The following is a 14,972-nucleotide window of genomic DNA, read 5'->3' on the forward strand; positions in this document are numbered from 1 at the left end:
TACAGCTCAGGCAATAAATCAGAAAACAAAATTGAAAAGGAGTATGTGCTATGCTGTTTGAAGTCAATACATTTGTATCAAGTGAGTCACAAAGGCAAAAGTCAAAACAAAACAGAGCCTATGCTATCCAGCCCTGAGCAATGCATCAGTAGCTACAGTTTCAAAAAAAAAAAATCTCTTTGCTTAAAAAAAGCAATTGATAACAAAGCCACCATGATATGAACCGCCATTTCACTGGAACTTTTTCTAATGTATACGATTCTGTATTCTTTTAAATACATAAGGTTTAAGTCTATGTGTTTTCACCTATGTTGACATGAAATAAATAGAGGATTAAAATAAGACCTTACTTTTACTGGTATCTTAGCTACACATGTTTATGATTGCAATTTTATTCTAATGTATTCTTTTACTAGACTCTATCATATGTGCTTAAAATATTAAGGTACATAGTCAAATTTTTTATGATGTGTGGGTCCCCGGTTCCAGAGGGTGTCCCACGATGATCTCCCGGCTGAGGACAGAGTGAGAGCAGGGAGGGTCTGCTACTGTCTCTGCCGCTGCCTCTGCCGGCCGGCATCTCCACCGGCGTCTCCACTGTCCCTTGGTCAACGGCCAGGCCTGGTGTGAGAGGTCTGGGCCAAAGGGTACAGAGTGCGAGCAGGGAGGAGAGATTGCCTGCCCCCGCTGCTGCCTCTGCCCGAGTTTCCACTGTCACCGCTCGGTCACTCCCAGGTGCTGCACCTGTCTCTCAGCACTGAGCTGGCCAAGGCTGGGCTGATAGGAAGCCGGCTAGCTGGCAAGGAAGCAACTTGGAGTCCCAGGAAGGTTCCGGGAGAGCAGATCTCTCCCCAAGTGTTACAGCTCTTGAGACAGAAACTCTTGGACACCAGGATGATTCTCGAACACACCTTTACTTCTCCAGAATAGAGCCCTTATATACAGTTTCAGGGTGGGTTAGGGTCTGACAGCAGATAACGCCTATTGGCTTGGTCTGAGAGCTTGGAGTACCTCATCTACGTGTGGGAGAGCCTGAGGCACTGTTCCGTGACTGACGGTCATAGACCTCTCTTTGGGAGGGGCTGTGGAGGGCCGAAGCTGTATGAAAAGAACCAGCGCCTGGGGCAGAGCCAAACACCTGCCGTCCTGATAAAAGTCTGGGGTTCAAGACTTGCTCAACCAGGCACCCAGCTGCTTCTCCCAGCCCACCACCTCACAATGATGGAAAATTTTAAAGAAATGACTTCTGACCCTACACCCAGATGGTTTTGACATGATTCTCTTTTATTAAGCATTACATGTGTGTATTTGGAAAATATAAATATTACAATAAGACTCAAAATGAAAAATGAGGTTAGTATTCTCTACCACCTTGGTGACAGCCCCCACAAATGACTAACAAGGCTATTTTAGAATATCTTCCATACAAGAAGTTCATTTTTCTACAAGGTTGTATACATTCACTTACACACACGTTCTCACTTTACGCATCCAAAGAGGATGCTAAAGCATACTTTCTTGTCTTTATATTGTCTTCGTATCAAGATATACCTATCTAATTTATTCTATTTCTGGATGAGTCATAATTCATGTAACCACTCCAGTATTAATTAGATATTTGGCTGGTTTACATATTTGTTTGTGTAACCATCAAAACCAATATTGTAAAAAAAGTTTTAATATTTTGAAAACTTGTGAGGAAAGTACCACCCTTAGCAGCTACTGTAATATTGTATAAATGCAGTTATAGTTTATGCATATAATAAATACAAATAGAATTATTTTGAACAGGACCCTCTTCAATTTAGATCACTACTATTGTAACCCATAAGCAAGGTAGGGAAACTTATGTAAAGTAGAAAAGTGTCAGATCTTCTTAAAATACAAAAAAGCAGACCATATCCATCAATTTAAAAATGGCTCTGTAAGGGACTTACATAAACATCTGGAAAACGAAGAGAGTATCATAGCTGGGTTTTCTGTTTTAAATTTTAGTTTTCCCATTTTCCACACAAGGCTGACACATCAGTATTTCCTCTCATATGCACAAAACCTTGATAAATACCCACATATATTCAACTCTTATGTGACAGGTTTTCCTTCCAAAAATCTGGAAGAACATTCTTAAATGAGGGAGAGAGATGAGGGCAGCCAGAGAGAGGTAGAAGGGAGAGAGGGAGTGAAGGGGGTGCCCAGAAGATTAAAAAAAAAAAGTTCTGTCTCGAAAAAAGTCTAGTGGATTCTTTTAGGAAATGAACCGAACATCCTATAATTTAGATAAATTACAGATACTTGGTGGGAATATATGAAAGGAAATGCACAGTGCTTTTCAGACTCCCACTCTGGCTATCAGCTCCTTCATGCCCAACACAATGCAAGCATCTCCTGGGGAAGGAAGCCTCTGGCCTGGGCATTTCAATGTTTGTAGGCATTAGTCTGGAACCTTAAATTGTGTGGTCAATCAAAATAAAAGTTTTGGATTTTTAAGAGTGGTCCTGCAACATTGAAAACAAATTTGATCAACCCTCAACTTACTGTCAATTACTAGAGTTGGTCTAAAATGAGAGAAGGGTTAATAAAATAAATCCACATCGCATTTGAAAGGCATTTAGTAATGCACACTGCAGGAGCTAGTGGCTGGTTACCCATCATTGTATTAGAGCCACAATGAAAGAACAATCTGGGCTCACAGATCCAATCCAACCACCAAAGCTGGGGTGTCAGCCTTTTTAACACCCTTGCCAGGGTAACAGCAGTCTGGAGATGAACACAACTGTCAGTTCTAAGATAAGACTTTTATACCTATGTTAGAAACTTGGCTACTGATAGACATAGACTTTCTTCGGAAAGACAGTGAAGGGGTACGACTTGAAAGGAAGTAGTTTTAAGTAATTTTAGTATTTTTAAAAACCTTTTGTGTTAATTATTTTTATCTAGTAACTTTTGTATTACGATAATACTAACAATGGTTCTACATATTTATGGTGCTCAAGGTGTATATGACGTATACCACTATTGTTGGGTATAGGCAGCACTGCGATTTCTAGCCTCCTTAGACACCAGTCAAGCAGAAAGACAGATTCTCATAGTCTCTCAGTGGAATCTTCAAATGCTGGTGTGAAGGTAGAATACTCATTTGGTGTCTCTATAGTAAACGTGAGCTGTCTTGGTGTTAATCCAAACTAGAAGACACTTAAGTAAAGTAAATATGATGCTTCAAGAGAAACAGAAAAACTAAAATAATTGGCTTCACTGCTATCACCCAACAGATCCACCAACATAAACTTTTATGAGATCTCTTCAGATGAGAATGCTCCTTCTGTCATCAACAGTGTTGAAGATATTGGTCCTAAATTCATCTTCTCCCTCAAGGTTGGTGAACTTTGTCCTGAGGATGACAAACCAGGAAGAGGAGGAGAGAAATAAAGGTGTCTAGGCTTAGGAAGAAGTGAAGCAAGGTCGCAATGTGCCAATGGTTTTCAGTCTTGAGCATGCAGTAGCACCGAGAGAGCTTGCACAGCTAAGCCTCAGCGCCAAGTGTGTGACTCAGAAGGTCTGTGGTAGCCTGCAAGTGAGCTTCTGAGGAACCCACACAATGCTACGGATGCTGCTGCCTTGGGTGTCACACTTTGAGAACTCTGAGGTAGATGACAGATAAGTTGAGGGATTTGTGTTTAGCTGTGTATCCTAGGTAAGGGAGAAATAACATGTTTTCAAAGCAAATACTCAAGATTACCCACTAAGGCATTATTACAATGGTGTTACTGGGTCGGGGGAGTGTCCGTTACACTATTTTATGCTTGGAGACCAGTCCTGTTTGGAAAGTACATCAATATGGTACACATAAGGCTTTTGTACTGCCATGCAAAGTAGTACCTAAAATGCTCTGAGTGGATTCAAAATAACGTAACTGTAAGTATAAGTAACTATTAATCTAAAGATTGAGATCAGTTATTTAGAGAAATTCACAGAAACACACTGTAATCACAGAGCTTGTGAGGCTGAGGTAAAACTGGTGTAAGTTTAAAGCCAGTCTGGGCCATAGAGTATGACTAAGAAAGAGAGAGAAAAAACTTAAGTTTTGACAGAACGGTTAATTTAGAAATGCATGCTATAGAACCTTTGCAATGTAAAGAGGAACCCACCTGCCTCCCTGAGTCAGTAAGCGTTTCATCTCTGCCTTTCCACTAGCCCACGAACATCTTCAGCTCTGAAGTTTAGTTTCATGTCTTTAATGGAAAAGAATCTTGATTTGTTACCCAGATTTTGTATTTCAGAAAGTGAGGAGGGCAACCACATGCTTCATAGGGTTGTTAATCAATTCGTAGTAAAAAGAAAAATAACACTATTAAGAGTATAAGTGTGAGCCATTGTATGAAGTGTCAGCCACACTACCAACTTAATTGCCAGCAGTGGGAACAGACAGCTTGGGAGTGCATGGCCACTGAATGTTTGATGGTCTTTAATCTTCCCGTGAAATCTGATCTTTAGTGAGGTTCATTTCCTTTCCCAAGCCACACTGCTATTCTCCATTCTCCTCATCGTGAACAGCATCACCGATAGCATCATGGATGTTTTTTCTGACAGCATTTGTGTCTCGTGTTATTTTCTACATAGGTAACAGCAGGAAGTGCTCCAGTGAGCATGGCATTGGTGACCATTCACATCCCTCAGTATACCAAGGAAAAGAATCCACTCCTGTATCTGACCGGAATACAAACAGACCAAGTAAGGACAATACAAACTGGTCACACAAATAGAAGTGACCCAAGACTTAGGGGTGGTTGTGTCTGCACCTGAAAGTTGAGAAATAAGAGAGATCACATATGCATCCCAGATCCCAACAAACTAGCCTCAAACTTCATATGTTCTAAGAAAATCAACAACCTGCTTTCAGTAGTCAGAAGTGGTTGAAATTATTTTATAATCTGTTTTGGGCAGGAGGTGATTTGACTTGGTCAGAGCCCTGCTAGGAGTGAAAACTGAGAAGTAGAGGTTAAGGCTATTGTGGGCACATAGCAGGACTAGAGAGCTGCAATTAATAGCTGGTCTTCAATCAGCTGGCTCAGACTTTCAGGCAGTATTACTCAGACCTAGTTATTCATTTAAATCACCACAATTTCTTTTTAAAGAGAAACATCATGGCAATGAAATATAAATCTGAATATAAGACCAGAACAGTGGTATTTTTCTTTGAAAGCAACAGGGTTTCTTCTGTGCAGCCTGGACCAAGACACAGCGCCTGTCATAGCCAAACCTCCGAACATTGGCTCACCTTTTGTTTGTTTGTTTGTTTGTTTGTTTGTAGTATAAATTGATCTAATGTCTTACCAGCAAATTATTAGTTCATTTTGCATTGCTACAATAAAATGCCTGAGGTCAGGTAAACTTTACAGATAGAGAGGTTTATTTAACCCCTAGTTCCTGAGATTCAGAAATACAATGCCAGCATCATTTCAGCTCTGGTGAGCATCTCACGGTAGTTGGTATAAGAGAGAAAGGGAAAATTGGAAGTACATTGTCAAGTAGGAAACTGGAGAGACTTCTGCACTCCATTTTTTAGAACATCCTTCCAATGAATTAACCAGTAGATGTTCTACTGGGACCCAACTCTTAAAGATCTCATCCTCTCTCCATACTGCCACCTTGGGTGCCACAGTTTTTCTTTTTAGTCCTCTCTCATATATTACACCACAACGCAGTTTTCCTTCTCCACTTCTCCCTACTCTCCCTGTCCTATCTTCCCTCTCCCTCAGATCCATGCCCTCTATCTGCCTCCCCTCAAAAAATAATAGACCTCCCAATGACATCAACCAAACATGGCATAACAAGCTACAATAAGACCAGGTACATTAACAATCACATCAAGGTTGGACAGGGCAACCCAGTAGGAAGAGAAGGGTTCCAGAAATAGACAAAGGAGTCACAGGCTCTGTTCTCACTATTAGAATTCCCACTTCTACTCAGCTATAACATACATGCAGAGGACCTAGGTCAGATTCCTATAGGCTCTCTGATCTCTGCAACCCCCATGGGTCCCTGACAGTTGATTCTGTGGACCATATACCTGTAATGTCCCTGACCCCTCTGATTCCTCCAATCCTTTCTCTTCATTCTTAGCAGGACTCCCAGAGTTCCTTAATATTTCCAGATTAATGGTAATCTGCAACTGTTTTCATCAACTGATGGATGAAGACTCTCTGGTCTCTGATGATGATTTTTTTCAGGAGGGAGTGTGAACTGTGAGGTACAAACCACACTGAAATCATGACAGGCTGTGAGAAGCTGACCTGCCTTATCCAGTCACATCTGCTCACTGAAATAGTTGAGCCTTTATTGAAGAACAAAAGATTCTGTCACTAGGCCAATGAGAAAGGAGCCTAAGGGCCCCTCCCACACCTCACATGTCAGCGGGATTTCCTGGCAGGCTGAAAAGAATGACAACAAGCACTTTGCTTTCCAATTCTGACGTGGTGTTCTTCTCTGTAGGCTGGTGACATCAGCTGTGCAGCAGAAATAAATCCACTAAAGCTACCACACACCACCTCTCCTGTATCTTTCAAGAATGAAAACTTCCGGCATACGAAAGAATTGGTGAGGAGAAGTCAATATTACACCAAGCTTGCCTTTAGTGATCTCGTGTTTGTTGGAATCGTGGCTTTTGCTTTACCCCAGCAGCTGACACCCTAGAGCTGGGGTTCTCAACCTGTGGGTTGTGACCCATTTGGAGGTCAAATGACCGTTTCATCAGGGTCACCTAAGACCATCAGAAATATCAGGTCTTTAAATTATGATTCATAACAGTAAAACAAGTACAACTGTGAAGTAGCAACAAAAACTAATTTTAGAGTTGGGGTCACCACAGCATGAGGAACTGTATTAAAGGGTCACGGCATTAGGGAGGTTGGGAACCGCTGCCCTGGAGTGGGTGTTCTGACTTTAATGGCGAGCGCGAATCGGGATACAGCGAATACATTTTTCAAGCTTAGGTCGACAGTTCACAGCATCCTCAGAACATGTGTGGTGTGAAATGGAGCCTAGAGGAAGTAGCAGATGCAGAAGTGTTGGGGGATAGTGAGCAGAGCAGAATCAACAGAACCAATGCTTGCTCTGCTAACCTTTAAAACAGAATTCCATGTGATTACTGTCCCTGTTCCCCATCTCTGCCTGCCCTCTAGGGAAGAGTTAGTGTAGCACCTAGCATGGTTCTTGGCACAGACTCAGTCACTGGGTAAGTAAACAATAAACTCTAAGCAAACTCTGCCCCATCCCTTTATGTGATGTGGAATGTGTGTATTTGTGTGTGCGTGTGTGTCTGTGTGCATGGTATGTGCCTTGTGGCTGTGTGTGGCTGTATGGTACACAAACAGAAGTATGAGGACATGCTCTCATGTGAACGACACATAGGCTCGGGCACTACTGCTGTCCATCATGTTACCCTGAGACAGGGTCTCTCGCTGCACTAGATGCTCACCATTTTGCCTAGGCTAGATTGCCAGAGAACTCTCAGGATCCACTTATCCCTGCACTGACTCCCCAATACTGGGGTTCCAGGCATACACATCCAGATGAAGCTTTTTATGTGGATGTTGAGGACCTAAACTCTAGTCCTAGTGCTTGCAAGTACTCTGATCCACTGTGGTGTCCTTCTGGATCCCACAGACTCTTTAAAGAAGCTTTATTTCTTAAAGCAATGCATGACAAAGTTGTGTGGAATGCAGAAGACTTTCCCATGTACCTCCTTTTGACACGTATTCATGGCTTCGTCTACCACTGAAACCCATGATAGAGTGGTACATCTGTCACAAGTGTGACAAGTGACAGAGATGCACTAACATGTCCTTCCCTAAAACCATAGTTTACATTGGGGCTCATGGTTGGAATTTCCAGTCTTCACACTATGGGGTTTGAAAATATATAACGACCTGTGTCCATTAATTATGGTGGCACATAGAGGAGCTTAACAGCCCTAAAAGTCTGCCATGCTTTGTGTAGTCACATCTCTCTCTCTTCCCTAGCTCCTGAGAACTACTGATTCTCTTACTGACATATTTTCATCTAAGAAACACATTATCATTAAGTTTAATGATTAAATTATACTACTTGTTCTTTGTGTTCAATAATTCACTTGCCTTTACATGTTACTAACACACTGCTGATAACATGAGTTAGTTACTCTGTTTTGCTTTTATGGTCCTAAATAGTGGAATGAACAGGTGGACCCTTCTTTTTACATATTTCTCTTATTTCCAAGTGCATCAATATGAACAGGAAATAGCTGGGGGAACCTGTCAACTCTCTTTTCATTCTGAAACACAATACCAAAATCTCTTGAAGAGTTACAAGTACTAATACATCAGTGGTTCCCAGGTGTGGGTAGTCACTCCTTTGGGGTTGAATGACCCTTTCACAGGGTCACCTAAGACCATTGGAGAACATAAATATTTACATTATGATTCAAAATAGTAGCAAAGTTAATCATAAAGTAGCTATAAAATAATTTTATGGTTCAGGGTCAGCAAAACATGGGGGAACTGTATTAAAAGGTTGAAGCATTATGAAGGTTGAGAACCACTGTAATAGAGTCTGACAGTGCCTGTTTCCAGGGGTGCCTCCTGGCACTGAGATTTATCTTATCTTCTTCTAAAGTTTTAGCATTAGTAACATTCGTTCTCTCCCCTCCCTCTCTCCTTCCCCCTCCCCTCTCTCTTGTTGATTCTAATCTGAAAGGACTGCAGAACCGCTTCCTGCAGTAAAGTCACCTGCTGGCTGAAAGACCTTCACATGAAAGCAGAATACTTTATCAATGTGACGACCAGAGTTTGGAACAGAACCTTTGCTGCTGTGAGTATCAGCTTTACCCAGCAGGCGTTACCAAGAGAGCAAGGGCACGTGCAGCTTTGCCGCTAAATGGACTCTACCTTTTGATGAAGTAGCACCCTGCCTACAGTCAGCATTGGCCAAACATACCAGAGCAATAAGTAGGTAACTAACCAGTAATTACTAGCCAGGTAATAAGTTCACATCCCTTTCCTGTGCTCAGCCTTCCTGGCTTTGCCTCAGAATCATCTGGAGAGACCTCATCCAGAGGTCTGCCTCTTAGATGACACTCCAATCATGGCACCTCCATGAAGAGGGCCAAAGATGCCTTTGCTGTCCTTGGCATAAACAGCATCTTCTTCATCTCCCTCCCAATGTCCTCACAGTTCTTTATTTGCAGTCACAGCTGAATCAAAATGGTCATGCCCCTGTCTCTCTCCTTGGGTTCTCAGCTAATTGCATTATTGATCTTAAATCATGCAGAAGATAAATCCAGAAGAAGGGTCTATCTTCCTCTATGAAAGCAGGCAAGGCACTCTGCTTTTCTGGTTTAGCTTTAATTTGATGACTATGCCAAGAAAGTGTACAGCTCTTAGGCTACTTCAATCTCATTGAAAAAGAAAGCATGAAAACAATTAGCATTGTTTCTCTGGACAGTGTGAGCCTACCATAGCACAATTTAGCAGGGATTGGGTAGACAGGATTTAGTCTGGCAGGAAAAATGTAAATACAGGCAATGGAAGAAAGGACAGGCCTCAGCCTCTCTGATGCTGGTTGCCTGAATGACTAGCTACTCCTTCCTCCAATGCTGCCTCTGACTGCTGACAAAATACCTTAGTCTGAATCTCTCGGGCTCTGTATGGCTCTCAATGGATCTATTTTTTTTATACTCTGCTCCTTCAATTTTTCACCATTTCACAATCGGCAATAATCTCCGTTCTCTGTGTTGATTAGAGCGTGCCCTCCTAACTGAGCCCTGGAGTCAAAACACAGTCAGATTGAGGAAAGATATAATATAAAAATAGAAAGTTTAGGGAAAGATTGAAGAACTGGAGAGTTGGGGAGACTGAGGTGTTGGGTTTTTTTTTTTAAATCTTCTTTTGTTTTCTGGTCAATCGCATTGGCTCTGAAGCCTCTGGGACAGCTCCGTGTCCTAAGATGTGACACATGATGTTGGACACATCCTCCCCAGCTGCTGTAGCTTAGTGCTCCGTCTTACCAATTGGTTCCTGGCTCCTTAGATCTGAGGAGCAAATATTTTCATTACGAACTTGGCCAAGTGGGAAGGAAAACTGACTTTTGCACATCAAAATATCATCACTTCAGCTCTGCAAAAAGTATTTGCGTTTTCTGGAGTTTTCTTGAAGCTACAGCATTTTAACCATCAGGCTTTGTGGGAGCGCCCCTCAACGGGCTCAGAGGTAGCTTTTTTTTTTCTGGAAGCCAAGTTCTTAAGCAGTAGAGAATGTATCCTTTTTCACAATAGGTACAGTTGATAAACCAAGAAAACACCACTCAAAGTTACTGGATATCAAGCCCAGTATGTCTCCCTGATCCCTGAGAAGCCTTACTTTCATCTATTTCTTAACAGCCAAATAGATGATCCAGTCTGAGATTTGGGTCTCATTTCCATTATGGGGCCCACTATGCAGTGCCTTCTGTTATTCCTTCTTGTGATGCAGTGCACATCAGCCTAGTACTGGTCACACACTGACTACACAGACTTCCAATAACATTGGCTGCCTATTGTACAGAAAACCTTGGAGAATGCTAGCAAGTGTGCTGCTTTGCTTCCTAGCTCTGTGAAGTATACCTCCTTCTACTGGTTAACATTGTAGGATATTGGGTATGTGTAAGACCAGCCAGCTCTGTATGGGCAGCCATATTAGCTTTGTAAGAACAATTATTTCATCACACAGTCTACAGGGGATACAGCCTAGCATAGTAACGTGACTGCCACTTTCCATTAAATTTCTACCATCATCAAAACTTTAAAAAGAGATGCATTCATTTGTGTGGTGGCGCCTGCATGGATTTATATGTATGTAATGCATGCATGTAGGTGCCCTTGGCGGTGAGGAAAGGGAACTGGATTTTCTGTAACTGAAGATGCAAGTGGGAGTTGAGCTGAAGTCCCCTGCATGAGCAGTAAGGACTCTAACCTGCTGAGCCATCTCTCCAAACACATAGCCCATATAAATACTCTTAATGTTGCACCTCTAATAATGTTTAAAAGATCAGCGCTTAGGGTAACAGATGACCCAATCTTCCATCTTGAGAAAATTAAGAAGAACCAGAGACTGGGCCAGCAGAAAGGAAACAAATCACTCACTTTTTGGAAATATATCCTCTCTAGCTGGCTTCTGCCTATAGTCAGCAAATTGCTTCATGAAGATGTTGGTACCCTAGCAACCAGAACAACGGAGTCCTAATAGCCAGAGCATACGAATGGCTCTAATATCTGAGTGCTGGGTTCTGTCTCACATAATCATGATGCTCACAATTTGTGTTGTATAGCACATGCCAACAGCAAGACATTTGCGTCCATCATGTTCCCACTGAGCAGACTGCTTTTCTCTACAGACATTGATGGTGACATGTAAGCTTACTTTATATTCTTATTCATAGCACCAGCAAACATATATGCCCTTCCTACACGTCTTCCACACAGACAATATCATCTGATAAAGACACTTAGATTAGGACATGTGGAATCATCCCTAATGTGATATAACATGTCAGAAGGCTCAAGGCTTCTGCTGCCAACATGTATTCTCAAGTTCAGGGTTGCTCTTAGATAGTGACAGTTTGCGCATGTGCACTTAAGAGGAAACTCAGATGCTGTTTTTCCATTTCATTATGTGTTTTTGATCAGACCCAGGTAAAAGATTGTTATGTGCAATTATCTTTTATGTATCAAGCTTCATTTAATTTAAGAAAGAAAAAAAAAGTCTTGGTGACCAGCTTTTCTATTTAAAAACAGGTCTTGTAAGCCTTCAGTTTGAATCACTTTCAAATTTGAAAAATGTAAGGGGGTGTTGTCAGGGCTCCTGTCTGGGTGTCACTCTAGATTTGGTTTAACGTGCAGAGACAGGTTCCAATCATTGCATATTTCAAAGGCTGCTCAGCATCTTCTGATGGGTCCATGAGGTGAGGTCAAGCACGCAAAACACTAAATCTTCAGGCCTAGGTTTTCGTCTTGTGACTTTCCATCGGAAAGTAAATAATCTTAAACATGCCAGGTTTTCGGTGCTTTGCTGCTGCGAGGGTAAAATGTCATTTTTCTGTGTTCCAGTCGACTTTCCAGACTGTGCAGCTGACAGCAACAGCAGAGATCGATACACATAACCCTCAGCTCTTCGTGGTTGAGGAAAATGCTGTCACGGTGAGTGTGTTGCGTCCCCTCCCTGTGACAGACATTCTATTGTGTCAAACACGAACAGTCACTCTTCTCATCTATGTGCATATAGAAAGCTCTTACCGAAAGGCTCAAGGCCTGGGCTTTCTTAGCTCAAGATCTGGCAAGGGTGTGTGACACACAGAAAGGCCAGACACACTTGCCTTCCTCCCAGTCTCTCATGCTGCAAAGCTGGCTTTTTATAAGTGAGGATCCCCCCAAAAAAAGGAACAAACAGAGGGACTCTCTTGTGTTCAGATACCATGGTGATGTTTCATGCCTAACGATGTGAGAAACCATCCATATCTGAGGCATAAGTCCTACATTCTCTTGGCTAAAAATCTGAGCTGGATCTAGAACACTGGAAATGTATATGTAAATAAGGCACTTTTTAAACTTAAAAAAAAGTACTTATAAGCAGACAGTGACATATCCATTCACTGCCTTGCAGTCTAGAGAACTAAGAATGTACCCTTTATTTAAAGGGGGGCACTATGAAGAAGTGTCCCTTTACAGAAGACAAAGGCTCTCTGTCCCACAGGCTGGCACAGGCACCCTTCTTTAGCAGTGAGCCTCTGGTTAGCAAGTGCCATTTTTAGATACAACAGGATTTCCATACTCAGCTAATCTGCTGGCAGAGCCTTGAGCATTTTCCTCCCAAGGCTTTTGTTTAAGAACTGGAATCCAGTTCATGACTGCCCCCAAGGCCAGCTGGACAGTTGGCCTCTGTCCAGTGCTCCATCCTACAGAATGGTTAGAAAGCCAAGGCCCCCTTGAACTCTGGGCCTCTCTCAATGCCTGTGTTGAGTTCACAACACTGCTGTCCCGTTCTTGCCCCAGGAAAAATGATCCACACAATAGAGGCTGCTTTTTTGCCTCTGGTTTGGGAACCTTGGCAGAAGCCTACACCCTCCCTGCAGAGGTTGGGCATGGAAAGCCAGAAACGGAGCCAAAGAAAGTGCAGACTTTAAACTGGAACTGCCTCGAACCCAGTGGTGGGAAAAAGCAATATACCTGTTTTCAAAGCTCAGTTTAGGAGTTATATGTGAACTCTGCTAAAGTCTTTCATAAAAGCAGCCCTTGAAAATGTTCATTGAAAATCCAAAGTTGTCTGATATATTCAGAGGCAGATGCTCACAACTAGCCATTGAACTGATAATGGGGTTCTCAATGGAGGAGTTAGAGTGAAGACTGAAGGAGCTGAAAGGATTTGTGGCATCATGAGGAGAGCAACAATACCAACCAACCACAGCTCCCAGGGTCTAAACCACCAGCCTGGGAGCACTTAGGGAGGGATCCAGGGCTTTAGCTGAATATGTAAGAGTGGAGGGCCCTGCTGGGCATAGGTGGAAGATGAGATCCTTGACCTCATGAAGGCTGGACACCCCAGGGGGAGGGAATTTTGAGGGTGGGGAGGTGGGAGTGGGGGGGTAGATAGAGGTTACATCCACAGAGAAGAAGGAGGAGGGGTGAGAGGATAGGGGATTCCTGGGTGGGTGGGGGATGGGGTAAGGGAACAACATATGAAATGTAAATAAAACATCCAATAAAAAATTAAAAAAAATAAAATTGTCAAAGAATAAAAAAAAGGAAAAAAATCTTATACTAATAAAACTAAGTTAAAAAAAAAGAAAATCCAAAGTTATATTTTCATGAATCCATCAGAGTTTTCTTTCTTTTGCTGTGGGCAATACTAATTAGTACCAGAGGCTGACTTCTATGTGTTTCTGCAAAATTATTCTGTAATCCAAACAATAATCTGGATAACCTTCTGAGGAATACTTGGAATCAAATCATATATCGGCACACCCTTATATGAAGACATCCAGACTCACTTCGAAATCTGACACATGAAGTATTGCGATCAAGGGTGCAGGGAGAACCAAAAGCCAGATCCATGAACTTTGAAATATGGCCTTGGGACCATGCTACTGCAGAGCAGTGAACTGTATGAATTTATAGTCATTTCATTCGGAACATTTTAGCTATTCAATACAAGCAAGGAGAAATCCAGTCACCGAGGGTGGCTTTTTATCTGCTCTAAGCCTCATTAAAAAGCAGCTCTTTTGTCACTGACGTTTAACATACTATCAAGTAAATAAATTAACTATTGTCCCCCTTTGCTCTGCAATCCCTCGAGACTACGTTGTGAAGATCCTTTTCTCAACTAAGAAAAAGAATGTGAAGTGTCACTGTTCAAGTCCCTGGGGCTGCCACTGCATGCCAAGATCACCAAGGGACATGGGCACAAAGTCATAAATACACTCGAGGACAATGTGACCGCTGAAAATGCCAACCTCACCCCTGTGAAATATGCATTCTACTTTTCTGGTGTTTTATATCAAACTAAATTGAGACTGGAATCAGTATTTTAAAAGCCGATGCAAAGTTATTGCGTGAGAGTTGGAAGAGGCAATGCTTTGCCCCATTCCTAGGGTGCTTCAATCTTCTTTGGTCACGGAAACGTGCACCAGAAACTGAAGTGCCTACTTTAAACAAAGCATCTGATGCCTTCAGCTCAGCTTAGCCCTCAGACACGAATCTAGCTGAGGAAGAGAAGGTAGAGAGGCCATGCTTCCCTGAGGTTTCAGGTTATCTCTACCACGTGTTCTGTGTGATGCTTGAGGAATGAATACCATCAGGACAAGTTACAACTCCCCTCTACAACTGTGGATTGTAGTTATAAATTACCACCGAGTTGCACTAGGCCTTTTCGCTTTTCTGCTAAATAGATAACTCAGTTTGGAGCATGTCT

At 42.2% G+C, this 14,972-nt stretch overlaps 1 protein-coding gene across 1 annotated transcript in view; it reads left to right on the top strand.

The window, feature by feature from the left end:
* Itga2 (integrin subunit alpha 2) overlaps window positions 1–14,972 on the top strand; it is a 65,461-nt gene that overhangs the window by 49,717 nt on the left and 772 nt on the right. The window contains exons 24-28 of the mRNA XM_028783282.1: window positions 3,270–3,372; window positions 4,618–4,728; window positions 6,490–6,594; window positions 8,731–8,844; window positions 12,116–12,205. Of these exons, the coding sequence (XP_028639115.1) occupies window positions 3,270–3,372; window positions 4,618–4,728; window positions 6,490–6,594; window positions 8,731–8,844; window positions 12,116–12,205 (523 nt within the window). The remainder of the gene's footprint in view (window positions 1–3,269; window positions 3,373–4,617; window positions 4,729–6,489; window positions 6,595–8,730; window positions 8,845–12,115; window positions 12,206–14,972) is intronic.

This window comes from Grammomys surdaster, unplaced genomic scaffold (genome assembly GCF_004785775.1).
Source record: "Grammomys surdaster isolate TR1022 unplaced genomic scaffold, NIH_TR_1.0 99, whole genome shotgun sequence".
Classification (NCBI taxonomy): domain Eukaryota; kingdom Metazoa; phylum Chordata; class Mammalia; order Rodentia; family Muridae; genus Grammomys; species Grammomys surdaster.